General features: G+C 38.2%; 1 protein-coding gene across 2 annotated transcripts in view; it reads left to right on the top strand.

The window, feature by feature from the left end:
• AGFG2 (ArfGAP with FG repeats 2) overlaps positions 1–22,230 on the top strand; it is a 50,608-nt gene that overhangs the window by 25,054 nt on the left and 3,324 nt on the right. For both annotated transcript variants that reach the window (XM_072641393.1, XM_072641394.1), the window contains exons 6-11: positions 5,650–5,775; positions 20,109–20,232; positions 20,454–20,539; positions 20,731–20,814; positions 21,515–21,640; positions 21,962–22,047. In XM_072641393.1, coding sequence (XP_072497494.1) covers positions 5,650–5,775; positions 20,109–20,232; positions 20,454–20,539; positions 20,731–20,814; positions 21,515–21,640; positions 21,962–22,047 — 632 coding nt within the window. The remainder of the gene's footprint in view (positions 1–5,649; positions 5,776–20,108; positions 20,233–20,453; positions 20,540–20,730; positions 20,815–21,514; positions 21,641–21,961; positions 22,048–22,230) is intronic.

The raw sequence follows: 22,230 nt of genomic DNA, 5'->3' as shown, positions 1-22,230 counted from the left end.
AAAGGGCCACACTTGAGGACTGAGAGGGACACATGTGGCCTTAGGGCTGCAGGTTCCCCAGTCTCGCTTAGACCTAAGCTCCCATCCCTGGCCAACACTCCTCACTCTTACGTTTTTCCTAGGTTCCTCTCCAACTTGACCCTCCATTGTGCCTTGTAGATAGAACTTTGCTTCTCTTTCTAACAAATTACATTTGAGATTAGATTTTTCTTCTCACAATCCTTCCATCTCAGCCATCAAAGAAATCTCTCTTTCCTAATGGCCCAGCACCCCTGACCACCCTTTTCCAGTAGTACTATCTCTCATCTCCATTGACATAGTGGGCTAGGAGGGGGAGCAGGAATGCTTTTGGTTTCTCATTTACATGTCCTTTTCTTTAACCACCTTTCTTCACCTGCTGTTCCTCTTCTGGGACTCATTTCATCCAAAATAACCACCTAGATCTTGTTTACTGATGGATTGTCAGGTCATTTTTTTCTCCTTTTTAGTGACATTCAGCAACAACTTCAGTCTGTCCCACCTGTCCTTGGTACCTATGCTGTCTTCTTACCTCTCTCTTCCCTTCCACAGCCAGACTGAGAAAGCTTTCTCTACTCCTTATGTCTTCTTTCTTACCTCCCACTCATTTCTTATCTCCTTGCAGTATCACTTTCCTCTCTACAATTAAAACTATAGTCTCCAAGGTTTCCAGTGATCACTTTACTCTTAAATCCAAAGGCATCTTCTTGGTCCTCATCGTTCTTGATCTCCCTACAGTATTCAGTGCTGTTGACCACTTCCCCTTCTCTTTCTCTTATCCCTGGGCTTTCATGATGCTACTTAGTCATAGTTCCCTTTCTACTCGACAGACCATTCATTCTCTTTATTTTGCAGTTTAATCATGTTCTGCCAGCTCTGTGTGAGTGTACCTCATGGTTTTGTTCTGGATCTTCTCTTCTTTCCTCATATCCTTTCTCTTGATGATCTTTTCAGCTCCCATGACTTTTCAACTATCGTTTATGTGCAGATGATTTCCAAATCTACATATCCATTCTCTCTGCACAGCACCTCTCTTGCCTTTTTGTGGCTTTCTTGACATATCCACCTGGATAAGTATCTCAAGCTCAACAATGTCTTAAACAGAACTCATTATCTTTCTCTTTAAACCCATTTCCTCTTAACTTCCCTATCTGTCAAGACAAACACCATTCTTCTGGTCCCTCAAGTTTGCAGCCTTGACAGTTACATGCTATCATTTGTATATGCTCAGCGTTTCTTTCATCAGTCCCTTTTTCTGAGCTCATATCATAGCCATCCTACTCCAGGCCTTCATCACATCTTGCTTGGACAGTAGACTCCTCCTAATAGATCTTTCTGCTTCAAGACTCTTTCATCTCTAACGTGTCTTCCATGCAGTTGCCAAAATTGTATATCTAAAGTATAGGGATACTTCTCTGCCCAGAAAGTTCAGTGTTTCTCCAGTGCCTTCGGATAAATTACAAACTATTTGACATTTAAATTCCAACCTGCCTGTCTTTCTAGGCTTATTACACTTTATTCCTTGACATGTTCTTTATGCACCAGTCAAACTAGCTTACTTGGTATTATTCTCTGTACAGGAGATTCCATTTCCTACCTCCATAAAGGCTTTCTGTCCCTCCTATTTAGAATGCTCTCCCTTCTCACTTCTATCTCTTTGAATCCTTAGTTCCCTTCAAGATTTAGTTCAGGTGCCACCTCCTATAAGAGGTTTTTCCTGACTTTCATAGTTGTTTAAGAATCTCCTCCTCCCTCACTGTTTGTATAGCCTGTATTTATGGAAACATTGTGTTCCCCACTAGCAGTACAGGCCCCTTGAAAGAAGTATAGGGCATAGTGATCTTGACCTTTATTGTGTCCTAGACCCCTTGGGCAGTCTAAAGTCTGTAAATTCCTTCTAGGAATAATATTTTTAAATATGTAAAATAAAATAGAATTAAAAGGAAATCAATTATACTCAAATGCAATTAATAATTTTTTTTTTAATTCTCAGACCCCAGGTTTAAGAACCCGTTTAACAAAAGTTTGTTGATTAACTTAAAGTTGTATTGTGTTCTAATGGTCAGTCCATAATCTGGAGCATTGTGTTCATTTTGTGGCACTATACTTTAGGAAGGATACTAAGGTAGAGAGGAATGTGAGATTATAATACCACATAGGGGGTGGTTAGTGGAGAGAAGACATGACTCAGGGGAAATAATAGCAGTAGTTAAGGATTTGAAAGGCCCTTATAAAAAAAGAAGAAGTGAAATAGCAGAAAGACTATATAAACACAGAAAACTGTTCAAATCCCATCTTGTTGACATTTAACTCCTTGGGAAACTGAGCAAATTATTTAACCTCTCTGAGCTTTGGTTTCTGTGTCTGTAAATTGTTCCTATCTCACAGAATTGTTTGAGGTTCAAGTGAAATAATTTATGTAAAGTGCTTTGCAAACCTTAAAGTGCCATATAAATATCAGTTATTATTGTTAATGTAAAAAGGGGGTGAGGAAAGAAACTACAGTATGATGAAAGTAACCAGAAAGAATAAATTAGGTATCAATTTTAAGCTTTTATGCTCCAAATGCCTTAGCATAAAAATTCAAAATAGAAAAAAGTTAACTGAACTACAAGAAGATAGAGTAATACAGTAATGGTAAGAGAGTTCAATTGTTCCTTTCTCAGTTTGGGGCAAATCTAGCAGAAAGATAAACAAAAGGGAAAATACAGAATTGAATAGATTGTTGGAGCATCTAGAGCTCAAAGGCTTATGACATCTCCAAATGAGACGGCTTAAGAATACAAGTATTTCTTTTTTTTAATATTTATTTAGTATTTTATTTTTCTCCAGTTACATGTAAAAGCAATTTTTAACATTTGTTTTTAAAACTGAGTTCCAAATTGTCTCCCTTCTTCCCTCTCTATCCTCCCCCCAATCCCCACATTGAGAAAGCAAGCAGTTCAATATAGGTTATACATGTGTAGTCATGCAGAACATTATCTCTAATAGTCATGTTGTGAAAGAAAACACAGACAAAAACAATCTTGAAAGTAAAGTAAAAAAAATATGCTTCAGTGTGTATTCAGAGACCATCAGCTCTTTCTCTGGGAATGGAGAGCATTTTTCATCATAAGTCCTTCAGAGTTGTCTTTGATTGCTATATTACTGAGATGACCACAGCTGGTCATCTCCCAGTATTTCTGGGAGTACTGCTTCTGTGTACTTTGTACACAGTACATTTCACTTTGCATCAGCCCGTGCAAGTCTTTCCAGGTTTTTCTGAGAGCATCCTGCTCATCATTTCTTGTAGTACAATAGTATTCCATCACAATTACATACAGCATCTTGTCAGCCATTCCCCAGTTGATGGGCATCCCCTCAATTTAGAATATAAGTATTTCTTAACACCACATGGAATCTGTAGAGAAATTGCTTGTGTTTTAGAGAATGTACACAGAGAAATTACAAATGAATGTCAAAAAGAAATAGTAAACACATCCTTTGCAGAATATAACAATAAAAATAGTAATCAGTTCAGAGAGCACAAACAAGACACGAACACAAATGGAAAGTTAACAGTAAAATCCTAGATAATGAGTGGGTCAAAGAAAAAATCATAGGAACAGCAAATATGTGAAAGAAAGTGGTATTGATGAAACAATGAACCAAAATTCCTAGATGTACCTAAAAACAGTCTCGGAGGAAAAGCATATCCCTACAGATAGATATTTGCAAAATAGAAAAAAGATAGGACTAATGAAGTGAATATGCATTTTAAAAAATTAGGATGCCAGCAGATCAGCAAACAAAAAATAAACACCAAAGAGATGTTAAAAATTAGAGGAGAAATAGATCAAACTTGGAAACCCTAGAAATGACTAATAAAACTAAGTCTATTCTTTGAAAAACCTAATGAAATTGACAAATCTTTAGCCAATTTGACTAAAAAGAAGAGAAAATCAAATCAACACAGCAAACAAAGTGAAATCACAACAAAACCAGAAGAAGTAAAAAAAAATATGATCGGGACCTACTTGTACAATTAGTTATATTTTGAGAAAATTAAATACGAAAGAAATAGAGGAATAGCTTCAAAAATATTTTATACCCTAATAGAACACCAAATAGAAATCTTAATTAGTCTCAGAAAAGGAAATAGAAGTAGCTGTAAAGGAACTACTAAAGGAAAAAAGCTCTTGATCCTGTTGAATTCATAGGAAGAGTCTATTAAACTTGCATTTAGTGTCACTATTGCACAAATTATTCCCAAAAATTAGGAAAGAAAACACCCTACCAGAGGAGACAGATATCATCCTAATACTTCAACTGATACCCAAACCAGGAAAAGATATACCACAATAGAACTATAGACTAATGATTTTAAGGATTCAAAATTTTAAAATAAAATCCTGTGAAGATGATATAAATTCATCAAAGAAATCATTCATCATTATGCCAGGGATGTAAAAATGGTTTGACATTAAAAAATCAACATAATCATATTAAAAAATAAAAGTATCTAATTATTATGGTTAGATTTGTTCTGGTTGGCATCACCCAAAATGCAGAACTTGAAGCAGTGAGTGGAAATTTAAGGAAGGTAAGTGTATGTGCCATGACAAGGAAAATTAAACAGTTAGACTGGTACAGAAATTTAATGGGAGGAAGTAGTTTCCCTTTGATGAAGAAAAAAATTGGTAATTCTGTATTCTGAATCTTAGTCTATCAGAAACAATATTATTCCATTTCATAGTAATCCAGTTTCCAAACATTTCTACTTTAGAGAAATGTCCAGTTTGGCATACCTCTCCCCCCCATGCCTTTTAGGCACATTGTTTCCCTCTGTACATGCACTTGGACACATACCCCAAGATGATGAGATAATATTTATGAGAATCCTGAAGAGAAAAATCTCAGCTTATTAAAATACAATTTAGGGTTAACATTTATAGCAGTAGTCACTTAATTTTCAACTAGAACTGCTCAATTCTTGCCTTAACCCTTCCCCTTAAGACTGGTAGGGGTTCTCTTGATATTAGTATCAGCATCTTCTCTGAACCAGATAATCCATTATTCAGGGTACTTTCCTGAGAGATTCATAGGCCAGTCACTTCCAGGGTTGGGGAGGGCGAGGACTTTAGATAATTTTAATCCAGTTCCTTAAGATCTAATGCACTCTAAGAGAACAGATCTGGAAAAAGATTTTAAATTAGAAAAAATACGTATTTCTAGAGAAACTGGAAAAAAAACAGCTTTTTGATATGCATCCAAACCCCTGTGGAGGTCTTTGAATAAAGACAGGATGACTGCGTTTGGAAGTTGTTGCAAAATGGGTTCTGTGTTAGGCAGAGGTTAGACTACATTGGCTTCAAAGCTCCTTTTGCCCCTGAAATTTATTGGTTATGATTCTGTGAAGCGGTGGAGCTCTGAAAACTTGGGCCCCTTTAAAGTGTCCCTTTCTGTCTGTATATGCCTGTCTGTGTATGTCCACTCTCAGGATTGTGGATCTTTGAGATCTTTTGTTTCAGCTGCCTTATATTGCAAGCCTAGAAAAGAGATGTGTGGTAAAGCAGAAATCCTTTACTTTAAGCATTGCTGTCTAGCTGTAGTCCTGCTGGTATGTAACCTCTCTGTTCACTCCACTTACAGGCCAGGGGACTTCCCATGGAGGCTTTGCCAACTTTGATGCCTTTGGGAGCAGCCCTTTCTCCTCTACAATTGGATGTGTCCCTCCAGCTGGCCAGGCTTTGTTCCAGACCCAGCCAACGCCCATAGGTAATTGGGGTTTGTTTTTTTCTCTCTCGTCCTTGCCCTTCTTTCCTCATTTTCCCCACATTCTCATTTCGTCACTGTGCCCAAGACTTGGATAGAGGAGAGTTAAAACTGAGTTTAATTTGAAAGACCAGTGAGTCTATTATGGCTGGCATTCTCAGAGGACGAAGATTCCACTGTTTTCTTCTTCCACCACAGACCAAAGGGAAAGACCAACACTGCTGTAGGAGGGATAAAAGCTGAATTCATCCAGAATTCCATTTCTGACAGGAACTCTCATGAGAACATGAGAGCAAGCCTGGGCATAGTTTATTTCTCTTTGGATATCTCTATATTGTTTCTGGGATGGCTAGAGGTAGGGTGGGGAGGGGCTCAGCCCAGAAGAGGCCCCATCCCTGTAGAGAGTGGGTGTCAGATTCAGAATAAAAGCACCCTCAGTGTCATCCAGACCATTCTCTTCATTTGGTGACTGAAGAAACAAACATCCAATGTGGCTAAGTGTCTCTCGCAGGATCTTCTATAGGTATTAAAAGGCAGGCCTGGCATTTGACCTCAGATGGTCTCTGCCCTGCCTTGCTCTCTCCTTGTGCAGTAACCACCTTGAGGCTCTTAAGGATTGAGCCCCAGAATTGATAAGCCTCTTGTTTGAAGGTGAGCAAGTGATAGATTGACTGCTTCTCTCTGTTGATTGTCTTTCACTCTTTCCTCTTCCCTCCCTATTGCTAGCCAGTCAGATGCTTACTGGAAGTTACAGCTTTGGTAAGTTTCCTTTCTATGAGCCAAACAGGGCTGAAACAGAATTTCTCATATTTACAGATCCCCTTGTTAGAACTTCTAGCACTCATATCATAGGAGAGGAAGTTAAAGTCTAGAGAGGGCTTTTTAAAATTTGATACTTTTTTCCCCCAATTACATGTAAAAACAATTTTTAGTATTTGTTTTTTTAAATTTTAAAGTTCCAAATTCTTTCTCTCCCTTTCATCCTTCCTCCTTCTATTCCTCCTTTTACCTCTCCTCACTCCCATTGAGAAGACAAATATTTCAATATAGGTTATACATGTTCAGTCATGCAAAATGTTATGTCCACATTTGTCATATTGTGAAAGAAAATAGAGACAAAAACCCCAAGAAAATTAAAGAAAAAATATGCTTTGCTCTGCATTCATATTCCATCAGTTCTTTCTCTAGAGGTAGATAGCATTTTTCACCCTAGATCCTTCAGAATTGTCTTAGGTCATTGTATTATTGAGAAGAGCTCAATCATTCACAGCTGCTCACACTGCAGTATTGTTGTTACTGTATACACTGTTTGCCTGGTTCTGTTCATTTCACTTTTCATGTAAATCTTTCCAGGTTTTTCTGAGAGCATCCTGTTCATCATTTATTACAGCACAATCATATACAACAACTTCTTCAGCCATTCCCTAATTGATAGGTGTCCCCTCAATTTCCAGTTCTTTGCCACCACTTAAAAGAACTACTATAAATATTTTTTAAATATGTCTTTTTCCTTTTTGTTTTTTCACCTCTTTGATATCATAGTGCTATTATTTGGTTAAAGGATATGCATAATGTATATGCCCTTTGGGCATAGTTCCTAATTTGCTCTGCAGAATGGTTGAATCAGTATACCACTTCACCAACGGTGTATTAGTGTCTGAGTTTTCCCACATCTCCTAGAACATTTGTCGTTTTCCTATTCTGTCATATTAATAAAGATTGGCTAATCTTTTTTTTCATGTTAGCCAATCTTGATAGAATTGTTTTAATTTTTATTTCTCTAATCAGTAGTGATTTAGAGCATTTTTTCATATTACTATAGATAGCTTTGATTACTTTGTCTGAAAACTGCCTGTTCAGATCCTTTGACCGTTTTTCAATTGAGGAATGACTCTTATTTTTATAAATTTTATTCAGTTCGATCTCTCTCTTTCTCTCTCTCTCCATAGATAGATAGATAGATAGATAGATAGATAGATAGATAGATAGATAGATAGATAGATAGATATGGATGGGAGAAGTAGAGTTTTTATCAGAAAAACTTGCTATAAAAATTTTTTTCAGTTATGATTATTATGTATTTTGCTCCATTCTGTTTTCCCCATTTATCCTACTTTCTTCCCTCCTTTTGCCCTGTCTATTCTGAAGTGTTTTGCTTCTGTCTTTTACCTCACCTAATCCTCCCTCCCTTATATCAGCCTTCCCCTCCTTCTCTTATCCCCTTCCTCTCCTATTTTGCTGTATGGTAAGATAGATTTCAGTACCCAACTGAGTGTATATGTTATTTCTTCTTTGATATAGGTTATACATGTGCAGTCCACTGAGAGTAAGGTTTAAGTGCTCCCCTCACGTCCCTCCTCGTTCTCCTCCCCGGTAAAAGCTTTCCTGCCTCTTTTATGTCAGATAATTTACCCCATTCTACCTCTTCCTTTCCCATTCTCCCAGTGCATTCCTCTTTCTCACCCCTTAATTTTACATTTTTAAGATAAGTATCCTCTGATATTCAATTCACGCCCATGCCCTCTGTCAATGTATAAATTCCTTCTACTTGCCCTAATAATGAGAAAGTTTTTAGGAATTACAAGTATCATTTTCCCATGGAGGAATGTAAACAGTTTAACCTTATTGACTCCCTTATGATTTCTCTTTCCTGTTTATTTTTTTTATGCTTCTTTTGAGTCTTGTATCTTTGAAAGTTAAATATTTTGTTCAGCTCTGGTCTTTTCATTAGGAATGCTTGAAAGTTCTCTATTTCATTGAATGTCCATTTTTTCCCCTGAAGGAGTATACTCAGTTTTGCTAAGTATGTGTGATTCTTGGTTGTAATCCTAGCTCTTTTGCTTTCCAGAATATCATTCCAAGCTCTCCAGTCCTTTAGTGTAGAAACTGCTAAACGTTGTGTTATTCTGATGTGATTCCACAATATTTGCATTGTTTCTTTTTGGTTGCTTGCAATATTTTCTCCTTGACCTGAGAGCTCTGAAACTTGGCTGTAATACTTCTGGAAGTTTTTATTTTGTGAACTCTTTCAGGAGGTGATTGATGGATTCTTTTAATTTCTGTTTTATCCTCTTTTAGAATATCAGAACAGTTTTCCTTGATAATTTCTTGAAAGATAATCTCTAAGCTCTTTTTTTGAACGTGGCTTTTAGGCAGTCCCATAACTCTTAAATTTTCTGACCTCAATCTATTTTCCAGGTCAGTTGTTTTTCCTATGAGATATTTTTTTCATTCTTTTTATTCTTCAATTTTTTTCATTCTTTGTATTGTTTTTATTGTTTCTTGACATCTCAGTCATTAGCTTCCACTTGCCCAATTCTAATTTTTAAGGAATTAATTTTCTTTAGTGAGCTTTTGTGCTTCCTTTTTCATTTGACCAATTCTACATGTTCTTGTCGGTGAATTTTTGTTTCTCTTTTTCCATTTGGCCAGTTCTGCTTTTAAAGGCATTTTTCTTTTCATTGGACTTTTGTGCCACTTTTACCATATGGCCTATACTGTTTTTTAAGGTGTTATTTCATTTTTTTTTTTTGTGCCTTCTTTACCAACCCATTGACTTTTTTCATAATTTTTTTTTTTGCATCACTCATTTCTTTTCCCAATTTTTCCTCTGCTTCTCTTGATTTTTATAATCCTTTTGAACTCTTTCATGGTCTGAAACCAGTTCATAGTTTTCCTTTCAGCCTTTTGATGTAACAGTTTGATGTTGTTGTGTTTGATCTTCCCTGTCTCTATAGTAACTTTGTATAGTCAGGATCTTTTTCTGCTATTTGCTCATATTTCCAGCCTATTTAAAATTAAAAATCAAGGTTCTTAACTATGCTAAATTAGGGGTCTGCTTCCATAGTGGAAGGGGCACTGTTCCAAGCTTCTGTATTTTGTGTGTGGCTGTTTTCAGAGATTATTCTGGGGACTTATAAATTTTCAGTTCTTCCAAAGTATTATGATGTAGAGAGGTGTGTTTACTTCTCTCCTTGCCTGTTCTCTGGTCTGTGAGCAGGGTCCCATGTCTCCTTTAGCCACAAGCTCTGGTTTGATAGTGCTTCTCTTTGCCCTGGAACTGAGACCCAAAATTGCAACCCAGATCCAAGTATGGGCAATGCAGCAGAGTCCTGCCTCTGGTGCCAGTAAAGGAACATCTATGATGTCCTTTTGACCAGCAGTCTACACCTCTTATTGTCTGTGGTCTGAGAGGTCTGGCAACTGCCACTGACACCATGATAGCCCCTGTTGCCTACTGCTGATTTACTGAGGCATGGCCTGAACTGCTGCTCCACTATTACCCTCGTGCTATAGACTTTTCCTGCCAACCTTCTAAATTGTTTTAGGTTGAAAAATTGTTTCATTCTGCCCTTTTGTGGGCTCTGCCACTTCAGAATTTGTTTTGAGGAATTATTTAAAGTTGTTTGGAAGGCTTTTGGGGGGAGGCTAGTTCCTGCTTTTTCTCCCCCATCTTGGTTCTACCCCTCCCCTCCTTCCCAGGGGCTTAACTGAGGCTCAGGATCACACAGAAAGTTAATCTAAAAACTAAATCTTCTCACGCCAACTCTTTCTGTCACTCTGAGATAGAGGTATTAGTCCCAATGGTCAGAGTTGGAAACTCAGAAATCAAATGGGGGAGGGGAGAGTGACTCCCACTTTGACTTGGGGCAGGGGAGAGAGAGAGTTGGGTACTCTTCCTTCCTTTCCTGTCTTTAGAGGCAGCATCATACAGTGTATTTCAGGTCATCCCCTTCCTACCTTGTTTAATTTTTGTTTACATTTCTGACACTGGATGAGCAAACTAGCCTTAGAATAAATATTTGTTAGGGATTTGAAAAGCTATAGAAGTACAAAGGATGCCATTCACATACTGGCATTAGGTGAGTGCTTTGGCATCTGTCTTAATGTGCAGCTTCTGCACAGGGGTCCCAGACTACAGTCTGCCTATTTCTGGAAACATATGGTCAATTTCTGATCAATCAAGATCTCAAGGCTGGGTCTCAAGTTAAACAGACAGGTGGTCTTTGACTGAGTAGCTTCACCAGGACTTCCTGAAGTTGTTAAAATATACCTAGAGGCACTGGCAGCACTTAATTAGTTCTGTCAGATGTTGTACAATTGATTTCATGCTTCTGGAAAATCTTTATTAGGACAACCTGGGTCAGGCAGCTAAATGAGCTGGTGCTCTGGCCTATCATGGGGTAAAATGCCTGAATGGAATATTTGACTGTTAAAAGCACACAAATAGCAGAATGCATGTGATAAGCATTGAGTAGCAAATACATTTATTTCTTCATTACAATATGTCAAGTTTCTGTTTTTTAGTGTCCAGAAAGAGGCATAGTTTGGACCACTGATGAGTCTGATAAGGAATTGTTCTATTTCCCATAGACAGGACTATGGATCATCTAACAGTAAAGGATTATGTCTCTAGAGCTAGAAGGGACCTGAGAGGTCATCTAGTTCGACCTCATCATTTTACAGATGAGGAAACTGAGGCTCAGAGATATGAAGTCACCTGCTCCAGGTTACACAGAGAGTGAGCAGCAGAACTGGCATTTTAACTCAGATTCTATGACCTTAAATTCATTTTTTCCCTGAATTTTCAGTGGCAGGAGGAGAGATGAATATGTTTGAAAGTGTTATATTATAGTTATTTAAGAGGAATTACTACTCAATCACAGTCACCCTGAGAAGAGCCAGAAGGCTGGTAAAAGAATATTGAACTTGGAGTCAGGAGAGAGACCTGAGTTTAAATCTTATGTCTTGCCCTTACTAGCTTTTTTATTTTAAGAAATTGTATAACTTCAGTTTTCTCATCTGTGAAATGAAAATATTAAACACTGTAATGCTTGCCTCACAAGATTATTTTGAGGATTAAATGAGTTAATGTATACAAAGCACTTGATATATCTTAAAAGTGTTATATAAATTTCAGCTATTACCTCTGGCTTTTCCAACTCCTTGAACTGTGTTTCCCCTCTCTATTTAGTCTGGCCATCTCCATTTTGTCCAATTAGAGGTTCTTCTATTTATTTATTTAAATTATTAATTAATTTATTTTAAGTTTTCAACATTCATTTCCACAAAATTTTGAGTTCCAAATTTTCTCCCCTTCTCTCTCCCCAACCCCAAAATGCCGAACATTCTGACTACCCCTTCCTTCTACCAATCTGCCCTCCCTTCCCTTATCCCCATCTTCTCTTTTGTCCTGTAGGGCAAGATTAAATTTCTATACCTCATTACCTGTATTTCTTATTTCTCAGTTGTATACAGGAACAATATTCAACCTTTATTCCTAAAACTTTAGGTTCCAACTTCTCTTCCTTCCTCTCTCCCCACCCATACCCACTGAGAAGGCAAGCGATTCAATATAGGCTATATATGTGTAGTTTTTGCAAATGACTTCCATAATAGTCATGTTGTATAAGACTATATTTCCCTCCATCCTATCCTGCCCCCCATTTCTTCTATTCTCTCTTTTGACCTTGTCCCTCCCCAAGAGTGTTTACTTCTAATTGCTCTCCCCTCCCATTTGCCCTTCCTTCCATCATTCCCCCCCACTGCTTATCCCCTTCTCCTCTACTTTCCTGTATTGTAAGATAGGTTTTCTACCAAAATGAGTGTGCATGTTATTCTTTCCTTCAGCCAAATGTGATGAGAGTAAGCTTCACTTTTTCCCTCTCACCTCCCCCCTTTTTCCTTCCATTGTAAAGGCTTTTCCTTGCCTTTTTTATGAGATGATTTGCCCCATTCCATTTCTCCCTTTCTCCTCCCAATATTCCTCTCTCACCCCTTAATTTTATTTTTTTAGATATGATCCCTTCCTAGTCAAATCACTCTGTTCTCTCTCTCTCTCTCTATGTGTGTGTGTGTGTGTGTGTGTGTGTGTGTGTGTGTTTGTGTTTGTGTGTGTATAATCCCACCAACCACCCAGATACTGAAAAAAGTTTCAAGAGTTACAAATATTGTCTTTCCATGTAGGAATGTAAACAGTTCAACTTTAGTAAGTCCCTTATGATTTCTCTTTCCTGTTTACCTTTTCATATTTCTCTTGATTCTTGTATTTGAAAGTCAAATTTTCTATTCAGCTCTGGTCTTTTCATCAAGAATGCTTGAAAGTCCTCTATTTCATTGAAACACCATTTTTTCCCCTGAAGTATATACTCAGTTTTGCTGGGTAGGTGATTCTTGGTTTAGTCCTAGTTCCTTTGACTTCTGGAATATCATATTCCAAGCCCTTCAATCCCTTAATGTAGAAGCTGCTTGATCTTGTGTTATCCTGATTGTATTTCCACAATACTCAAATTGTTTCTTTCTAGCTGCTTGCAATATTTTCTCCTTGAACTTTTAACTCTGGAATTTGACTACAATGTTCCTAGGAGTTTCTCTTTTTGGATCTCTTTCAGGAGGTGATCTGTGGATTCTTTCAGTGTTTACTTTGCCCTCTGGTTCTAGAATATCAGGGCAGTTTTCCTTGATACTTTCATGAAAGATGATGTCTAGGCTCTTTTTTTTGATCATGGCTTTCAGGTAGTCCCATAATTTTTCAATTGTCTCTCCTGGATCAATTTTCCAGGTCAGTTGTTTTTCCAATGAGATATTTCACATTATCTTCCATTTTTTCATTCTTGTGGTTTGGGTTTGTGATTTCTTGGTTTCTCATAAAGTCATTAGCTTCCATCTGTTCCATTCTAATCTTAAAGAGCTATTTTCTTCAATGAGCTTTTGAACTTCCTTTTCTATTTGGCTAATTCTGCTTTTTTAAAGCATTCTTCTCCTCATTGGCTTTTTGAACCTCTTTTGCCAATTGAGTTAGTCTATTTTTAAAGGTGTTATTTTCTTCAGCATTTTTTTGGGTCTCCTTTAGCAAGCTATTGACTAGCTTTTCATGATTTTCTTGCATCTCTCTCATTTCTCTTCCCAGTTTTTCCTCCACCTCTCCTACTTGATTTTCAAAATCCTTTTTGAGCTCTTCCATGGCCTGGGACCATTGCATATTTAATTTGGAGGTTTTGGATGCAGAAGCTTTGACAGGTTCTTCTATTTAAAAGGTTACTTTTACCCTTCAACTTTTCTGAGAGCATATGTCTAAAACCCATCAGAAATCACTGGAGACCAAAGAGGACCATGACTGACGACTCATTATTCTCTATGAGAATCCTTGGCCTACATGAGGTAGGGGGAAGTGGGGAGGAAATGTTTTCTTAAGGAGACTTTAAAGACAGTAGATAAGAGAGTTCAGAAGATCTCCCTGTTTATAGTACAGCTCTTTACTTTTTCATGGCTATATGAACTGCTAATCCATGGGAAGACGAGCAGTCATAAGAGGCCAGAGAACCAGGGCCATATGCAGCTCCCTCTGTAAGAAGAAAAGGCAGGCTTACTAGCTGTGTGACCTTGGGCAAGTCAATTAACTCCAATCGCCTTGCCTTCCCCCTCTTCAAAAAAAAAAAGAAGGAAAGGCAGAATTAGTTCTGGAAGGTGACTCAGAACTAGTCCCTGTATCTTGGGAATTTACAATCAGCACAGATGAGACACTTTTTAAAAAATATATTAAGGGGTTAGGAGGGAAAAAGACACAGTGCTACTGTGACCTTAAGTAGGGAAGACACCCTAAATTTCCTCACACCGGAAGTTAAGTCTTGAAATGAGTTTGTTGTGAGGGGCTTCTTTGGCCACTACCTATGCCCTGATCTGTAGGGCGCATGGCTCTCGGGGAAGGAGGCAGCCCTGGGGCTTTCGAGAAAGGTTAGGAGCTTGTGCCACATCTAGTAAGAAATATGCAAGAATCAAGGAGGGGACAGTTTGGGGGCAATTAGGTGGAGGGAATGGAGATTTGATTAAGTCCCTCAGCTTTTGTGTGTGTGATTGGAGTTTGTCAAGGATAATTTTCCACTCTTCCTTAAATCTGTCCTTTGACTTTTTAACTATGTATTGGCGAAAGCCTACAACTTTGAGCTTTAGAGGTTTAGGTGTCAGTTAAAAGTTGGTGACAGGATTTCTAAAAGTTCAGTCCTAGATCTTTGGGCCTGAGGGGCCCCACTCTGAGCCGCAAATGACTTCTGGCACCTGAAAACAAAGAAAACAAAACAAAAACAGTGTTTAACTTTGATGGATACATAGCACTGTGTCATGTATATAGTAGACAGCTAACAAATACGTGTTCATCACACCCACTTCCTTTCTCTTCTCTGTGACCTTGGTTTTTCCCTTTTCTCTGCATGGTGTTCAGAAGGTAGGGAAACTATCTTGGAGAAAATAAGCCTTAGCTGTCTACTTTATCCAGAGCCCCTGATCTCCTCAGGCCCAGGAGTTCAGCACTAGAACCTTTTCAACCCCATTTTGAGAGATGGCATCATGACGTAGATTAACAATAGATTTGGAGTCAAGATGACCTAGGTTTCAATCCTGCCTTGGAAACTTATTAGCTAACCCTCTGGGCCTCAATTTCCTTATTTTTAAAATGAGGATCTTGAACTTGACCTTTGAGGTCCCTTTTATCTCCAATTATGCCACCATGAGTTCCTTTTTCTCCTCTGATTGGGACACCAGTCATGTTGGATCCTCTTCACTTTGGTGAATGGAATTAAATTGGCCATTGCAAGTCTTACCACTAGGTGGGGCTCGTGATGCCCCTAAGTAGCCTGCTTTTCTTGTAGGAGACTGGGAAATTAGAAAAAGACTTTTAACATTAAACCTACCTCCCTTTTATATCTGGATTCCTGTTTCTGTCATTCTGCGCTCAAGTTCAATGTAGACACATACCATTTTGTGCCCGCAGACAACTGGGAAGAATTCTACCTATTGTCAATTCATTTTTACTTTTACTATTGTTTGGTCTCAGACTGAAAGGGGCCTCAAGAATCATCTATTTCAGAAAAGGGCAAACTGTGATCCACTGGCCAAATCCAGCCTGCTCCATTTTTGTGTGGCCCATGAGTTTTTTTATTTTTTAATGGTTGAAGAAAAAAATCAAAAGAATAATTTGTGACATTAAAATTATTTAAAATTCAAATTTCAGTATCTATAATAAAGTTTTATTGGAACACAGCTATGCTCCTTTTTTTACCTTTTGTCCACGACTGTTTTTATGCTACCATGATACAGTTCAAGAGTTGCAACAGAGACACTCTCTCATCACTTTGCACTGCTTCCCAGGGCACTACAAAACTTGACAGTGTTTTTGAGTGTTATGCATATCACTGTATTTTGACATTTAATTTTTTAAAAACTTATCAGTGCATACATATCATTGACAAAACAAGAGAAAAAAATGACATAATTTTTTGAGCTTAGGGTCAAGATTGAAATTTTTCAGAATGAAAAGAATTTTCCTTAGTCAATATTATCAAACACTGAATGGGCTTTGGAAATTAGCTTTTGCTTCAGATTTGATGTGTTTCTTAATGAATTGAACATTCCAAGGCAAAACTTTTACTATGGGTAAAGTCAAGTCAATAACTAAACATTGTTTGAATCACAAAGCAATGTCAGGCTATTTTGTATACTTACCATGCTGTCTAAAGTTAAAACAAAAAGTGAGATCTCCATTCTCACACAGATTTGCAGTGGATATATTTTGAACACAAACTGCATTTCCAGCAGTGTTTTTCAGACCTTGATGTAAGCGCAAAAGAAATTTCCATGTTTCAAAATCCATTTAATCCATGCAATTAAAGAGATTCCACCTAACCTTCAAGTGGAAGTGATTTATCTGCAATATAATGACATACCAAAAAGGCAAATATCAAGAGAAGAATCTAATAGAATTCTTTCTGTACATGCCTTCCAAGAGATGAATATGCTCAGTTAAAATCGTGATTTGATAATGATATTTAGCAGTACCTATCTGTGTGAAAAAGATTTCTTTTTATAAATGTATTTTACTTTCCCCCCAATTACATGTTAAAACAATTTTTTAACACTTTTTTAAAGTTTTGAGTTCCAAAGTCTAACCTTCCCTCTTCTTCCCCCGTCCCTGAGACAGTGAACAGTCAGATAGAGGTTATTATACATGTGCAATCATATGAAACATTTCCATATTAATAATTTTGTGCAAGAAGACAAACAGAATTTTTAAAAAGAAAGTGAAAAATAGCATTCTTCAGTCTGTATTCAGACAATATTGGTTCTTTCTCTAGAGGTGGACAGTATGCTTCATCATTAATCCTTTTGGATTGTCTTAGGTCATTGCTTTGCTGAAAATAGCCAAGTCATTCACAGCTCTTCATCATACAGTATTGTTTGTTACTGTGTACAGTGGTCTCCTGGTTCTGCTTACTTCATTTTTTATTAATTCATGTAAGTCTTTCCAGGTTTTCTGAAATCTTATTTCTTATAGCACAGTAATCCATCACAATCATATGCCACAGCTTGTTTAGTCATTCCGCAGTCGGTGGGCATCCCTTTGATTTCTAGGTCTTAGCCATCACACAAAGAGCTGCTATATATTTTTGTATGGGGGTCCTTTCCCGTTTTTTAAAGTCTTTGTAATATAGATCTCGCAGTGGTATTGCTGCCCTTTGGGCATAGTTCCAAATTGCTCTCCAGAATTGTTGGACTAGTTCACAACCCCACCAAAAATTCATTAGTGTCCCATCATTCAAAGATGATGAAATACCTAAAATCTCATTAAAGATTAGCATTAACAGATGAACATTTGCAATCAATTTTGATGATAGGGAATAATAAGTTTGAACCTCAATTAAATGAAATGTTATCTCAGAAAAGAATTTTGTTCTCATTTGTAAACCTGTATTTAAAAAAAAAGCTTGTACTTCATTATTATTTTATTTTGAATTTCATCAAAAAATTTGTGGAAATTTGTTTTCTCTTTTATTATAAAAATATACAATATCCTCAATTTTTTCCTCTTGATATGCAAAGCTTTTTTACAGCAAACGTTTGCTGACCCCTGATCTAATTCAACCTTTACCTGAAACATGAATCATCAGGGCAAGATTATAAGACGTAGCCTGGGTCTACTTAAGGCAGATAGGTATCTCAGAGCACTGGACTTGATGCCAGAAAGACCTGAAATGCTTACTAGCTATGTGAATTATTTTAATAGCTATGTCTCATTTAATTTCCGTTTGCCCCAGTTTCACCAACTGTAAAGTGGGAGTGAGAATTCAGATAATATTTTGAAGCCCTTATAATACCTGGCACATAGTAGGCACTTAGTAAATAGTTATTTTCTTTCTTCTCTAATTTCACTGCATTAGGGTACTCCAAAGTGAGAAAACTATCTTTGCCCTTACTGGTCAGTACCTTATCTGCAATTTACAATATTATAGAGTTGCCTAAAGCACCTAGAGGTTAAATAACTTGTCCAATGCTACACAGCTAGAGTGTCAAGAGAGTTATCTACCCGGTTCTCTGTTCCCTGCCCCATGATTTCTCTTATGTTTTAGTAAGCATTTATTGATGAGGCATGCAAAATGGAATGATAGATTTCTTGCCCTTAATTAAGGAGCTTATTGCTTAGACAGGGTGATAAGAAAGGCACCCTGGCACAGTCATTTGAGCAGGGTTTAAATCCTGCTTCAGTTGCTTACAGGCTTTGTGATTCTGTTTGTAAATTTAGGAATGGACCTTAAAATGCTGCGTGACACAGTGGAAAGAGAACTGGATTTAAGTCAAAGGACCTGTGTTTGATTGCTTGCCCAAGTCACTTCACCACTTGAGGACTCAGTTTCCTTATCCATAAAATAGAGGGTTGAACTACCTTTAAATCCCTTCTGGCCCTAAATCTATGATCTAGTTCAACCCTTTCAACTTATAGATAAGGAAACTGAGGCTGTGAGAAGTTTGACCATTTATAAACTGGGAATATCCGTATTAACTACCTTATATCAATAATTAGCATGGCATTAATTCTAGTTTTAAAATAATACATGATGCTTTTAATTGATCAAAGCCTTTCCTTGTTTGTGAACTTGCTGTCATGACTTCTGTGTAAGATGGCCCAAGAGGATAGTCAATTTGCTCAATGCCAAATGCAGTGATGTAAGGCTTTTCATGAGACTACAGTGCTTGGAACTCAAAGAAGCAGAGGATGTCAGGGAGCCAAACGAGGCCCCTCAAACATGGCTCATTCTCTGGGTTTTCATCCTGATAGCTTAAAGAGAAGGACTGTGCTTTCTTTACCTAGAGGGATGTGCAGAACACATATACATAGGATAGACTTCCTCTAGAGGAAATAACTGGAATAAGCTTACTTATCTGATGATTTGTACTAGTTCATTCCATAGGATATAGCCCCTTTGCAGCCAGATCACTTGGATTCTAAGAAATACTAGTTGGTGGGCATAGGATTTCCAAATGCTGGTGTTATACCCTGTATCTTTCCTCTCCCAAAATCTAGTTCCCATTAAATGTGACACATTTAATGTGATAGAGGTTTCTTGAAGCTGGGATCCATGAACTTTGTTTTTAATATTTTAATAACGATTTCTATATAATCGACTTCCTTCATAAACCTACATATTTCATGTTATGCTTTTGTACAAAACATTTTGAGAGGGAATTCATTGGTTTCATCAGACTTCCCAAGGGGTGTGAGATGCAAAAAGCTTAAGAGCCTTTGCTTTAGGTGATGGTGAAACCAGAGATGCTATTTGGTTTACTGTAATCTGTTTATAGATTTTTACCAACAAATAATACCTGTCATCTCTTCCTAAAAGGGTAGTTGGTAGGCCCAAACGAAATAATGTATGTAAAAGGTTTCACTGATTTTAAAGTGATATATGTATATATATATATATATATATATATATATATATATGTAAGTTGTTATTACTGATGAAGAACAACCAAACCCATCAGTTGTACCTGGTTGGCATCATCAGATGGGGCTGATTCCATAGAATGCAGTAAAAGAGAGCGAGTAAGAAACTCTTTTCCAAAATGTTTGATTTCGTACAGATCTAGAAACTTCAGTACTATTGACTCACTCCTGCTTCTCACATCCTTTATATCTGCCCCTTAATATGATTTCATTTTAGTGAGGTAGGACAATTAGGATGTTGGGCAAGGACAGGTTTTCCCATCTTTTGAAGCAGAACTGGGAGAAATGTGACTGAAACTAGAGCAAAGGAGATAACATAGGAAAAATCACTTCTCTAGGGGTAAGATCCCTTGGACATTGGAGAAGTAAAGGAGGTTTGGAAATGTTGGCACAATATAACCCCATCCTCAGATTTTTTTTTTATTAGGATGGATTGAATAGTAACAGGTTTACAAATAGTAAGCTAGCTATCTCCTCTTTAGCTAAGGGACAGTGTCCCTTTTTCCTCTGCCTTTCTCTCGTGACTCTCAAGTCTTCGTACCTGTCTCATCTTCCCCTGCAGGCAGCAGCCAGGTGACCCCATTTGGTGCCTCTCCTCTCGCTCCTGCCAGCCAGCCGCCAAGTGCCCTTTCAGATATGAGCAGTGTCTTGGGAACTGGGATGTCAGCTGGTAGTGTTCCTGGCAGGTAGGTTGAGATCTGTGGGTTCCCCAGGCATGAAAGGAAAGCAAAAAGCCCACACTTGGTTCTTTTACTTTGATATTTCCTGTCCCATGTGGTCCCTAGCTTTTTCCTTTTTTGTTTCCTTTTCACTGCCTATTGCTTGATACCGATCAGGGTTTGCCTTTATAGGCATCCACTAATGCTTAGCTCATCATAGTGGAGGATGTTTCCTCTTCCTCTTCCAGAGCCTTTGGGACTGTTGGCCATGTCTCTGGACTCCACACTGCTGCTTCAGGCAGTAGTAGCAGCAGCACTGGGCTTGGATTTGGGGGTAAGTTTGATTGTAGGGGTAAATGTGGAAACCTAAGTATAGGAGAGGACCCGTAAAGGCAAAAGGGATACAAGACTGGAAAGGGAGAAAGAGTGTAGGAAACAGACCAAGGAAGATTTAGAAATGTTTGTCATCTATCAGTCCAATCAGAAATGACTAACTCTGCCTTCCTCCACCCCCCCAACATTTAGCTTTTACCAACCCTTTCATCGCACCGGCTCCTCACCCACAGTTGCCTTCTACCAACCCATTCCAATCCAATGGCCTGGCCTCTGGTAAGCTTTCCTCTAATTGTATTCTGTCTTCTCCAGACTACCAAATATCTACCCCCTTTTCAGACAGTCATTGGAAGCCATAGGCATATCAGATTTTTTTCTATCACTCTTCCTAACCTTAATTCATGCTCACTCACCATGAGCTAAGTTTTGCCCTATCCCTGGGGGTGAGTCCCCTTTCTCCATAAGAAGTGGACCTCTTATACTATATCCCTTTGCTACTTCAGAAATAATTTTGAATGGTGCTTCCTAATGGGGGCCTTTCCTCTCCCTATATCTCACCTCCAGGTTTTAGTTATCATGAACTACTTTATCTTTTTTGTCCTTGTTTCCATCCTGGGGCTTCCCTAACAATTCCTTAAATTTTCTCAGCCAGTGCCATAGCCATTATCCTCTCCTCTTCTGACTTTCCCAGTCCCAGTGGTCTTAGCTCTCCCACCCCCAAATTCAGGGACAACATGAATACAGCAGTACCTTTGGGAACCTTGAATCCCAATCCCTCTGCCTTTGAACGTGAGTTGCAATGGATCCTGGGTGGATCTGGAAGCTGAAAATTTCAGTTATATTCAGGACAACTCAGTGAGTTGATTTTTTTTTTTTTTGTTCTGGCGAAGCCTATTTCTCTCATCAGGTATAGTCTGATAAAATTGCCTTAAATCCTGTCTTTCTCAATTCCAGTTCATCTGCTTTCTTTCCACAGGGCTTGGTTTGGGGATGAACACTGTGGTTCCTAGCTTCTCTTCTGCACCGACCCCTGGTGGCTTCCCAGGAACTTTCTCTCCTAATCTCTTCCCTCCACAAACCTTGCTGGTTCAGCAACAGAATGGTAAAGGATTCTTCTTTTGTTTGGCCGCTGAATTTGAGAGGACTGTTCATTTTCTTGGTTGGGCATGGAGGAGTAAAGAAGAGATAAAAGCTGTCTATCTTCAAGTGAGAGATTCCAGGAATACACATTCCTCAAGCCTGGGAGTGCCCTCTCCGCTCCTCCCCCAACCCTTGCTGGGAATGTGGAATTATGCATACTATCAGGGAAAGTGAGAAAGATTGTCCAAGTTCATATCACTCTCCCTTCATAAGTCTGGTTAAGTTCTGATGAACACTACTGCTCACTGCAGCTAAATTATGTTTTTGTTTTTTTATCTTTCAGGCTCTGGCTTTGTGGGATTAGGAGCGGCCAAACTGGGACAAAGGCCTGTGAACCATCCTGCAGGGATCTCTACCAACCCTTTCATGGTAAGAAAAGAAGCCTTGAAGAAGTCTAGAGGGTATGGAGAGACCCTTTACTTGAGAAGGCCTATGCCAGCAGACATGAATCCCCCTTTCTGTGTAGTTTTTGCTACTGTCTAGTGCAGGTCAGATTCAAGGCCCTCTGTTCCAGCCCTCTTTCATGTTTGTCTCTTTAAACCTGTCGTCTCT

Source organism: Notamacropus eugenii, chromosome 2 (genome assembly GCF_028372415.1).
Source record: "Notamacropus eugenii isolate mMacEug1 chromosome 2, mMacEug1.pri_v2, whole genome shotgun sequence".
NCBI classification, from domain to species: Eukaryota; Metazoa; Chordata; class Mammalia; order Diprotodontia; family Macropodidae; genus Notamacropus; species Notamacropus eugenii.
This window is presented reverse-complemented; position numbering and strand designations above follow the sequence as displayed.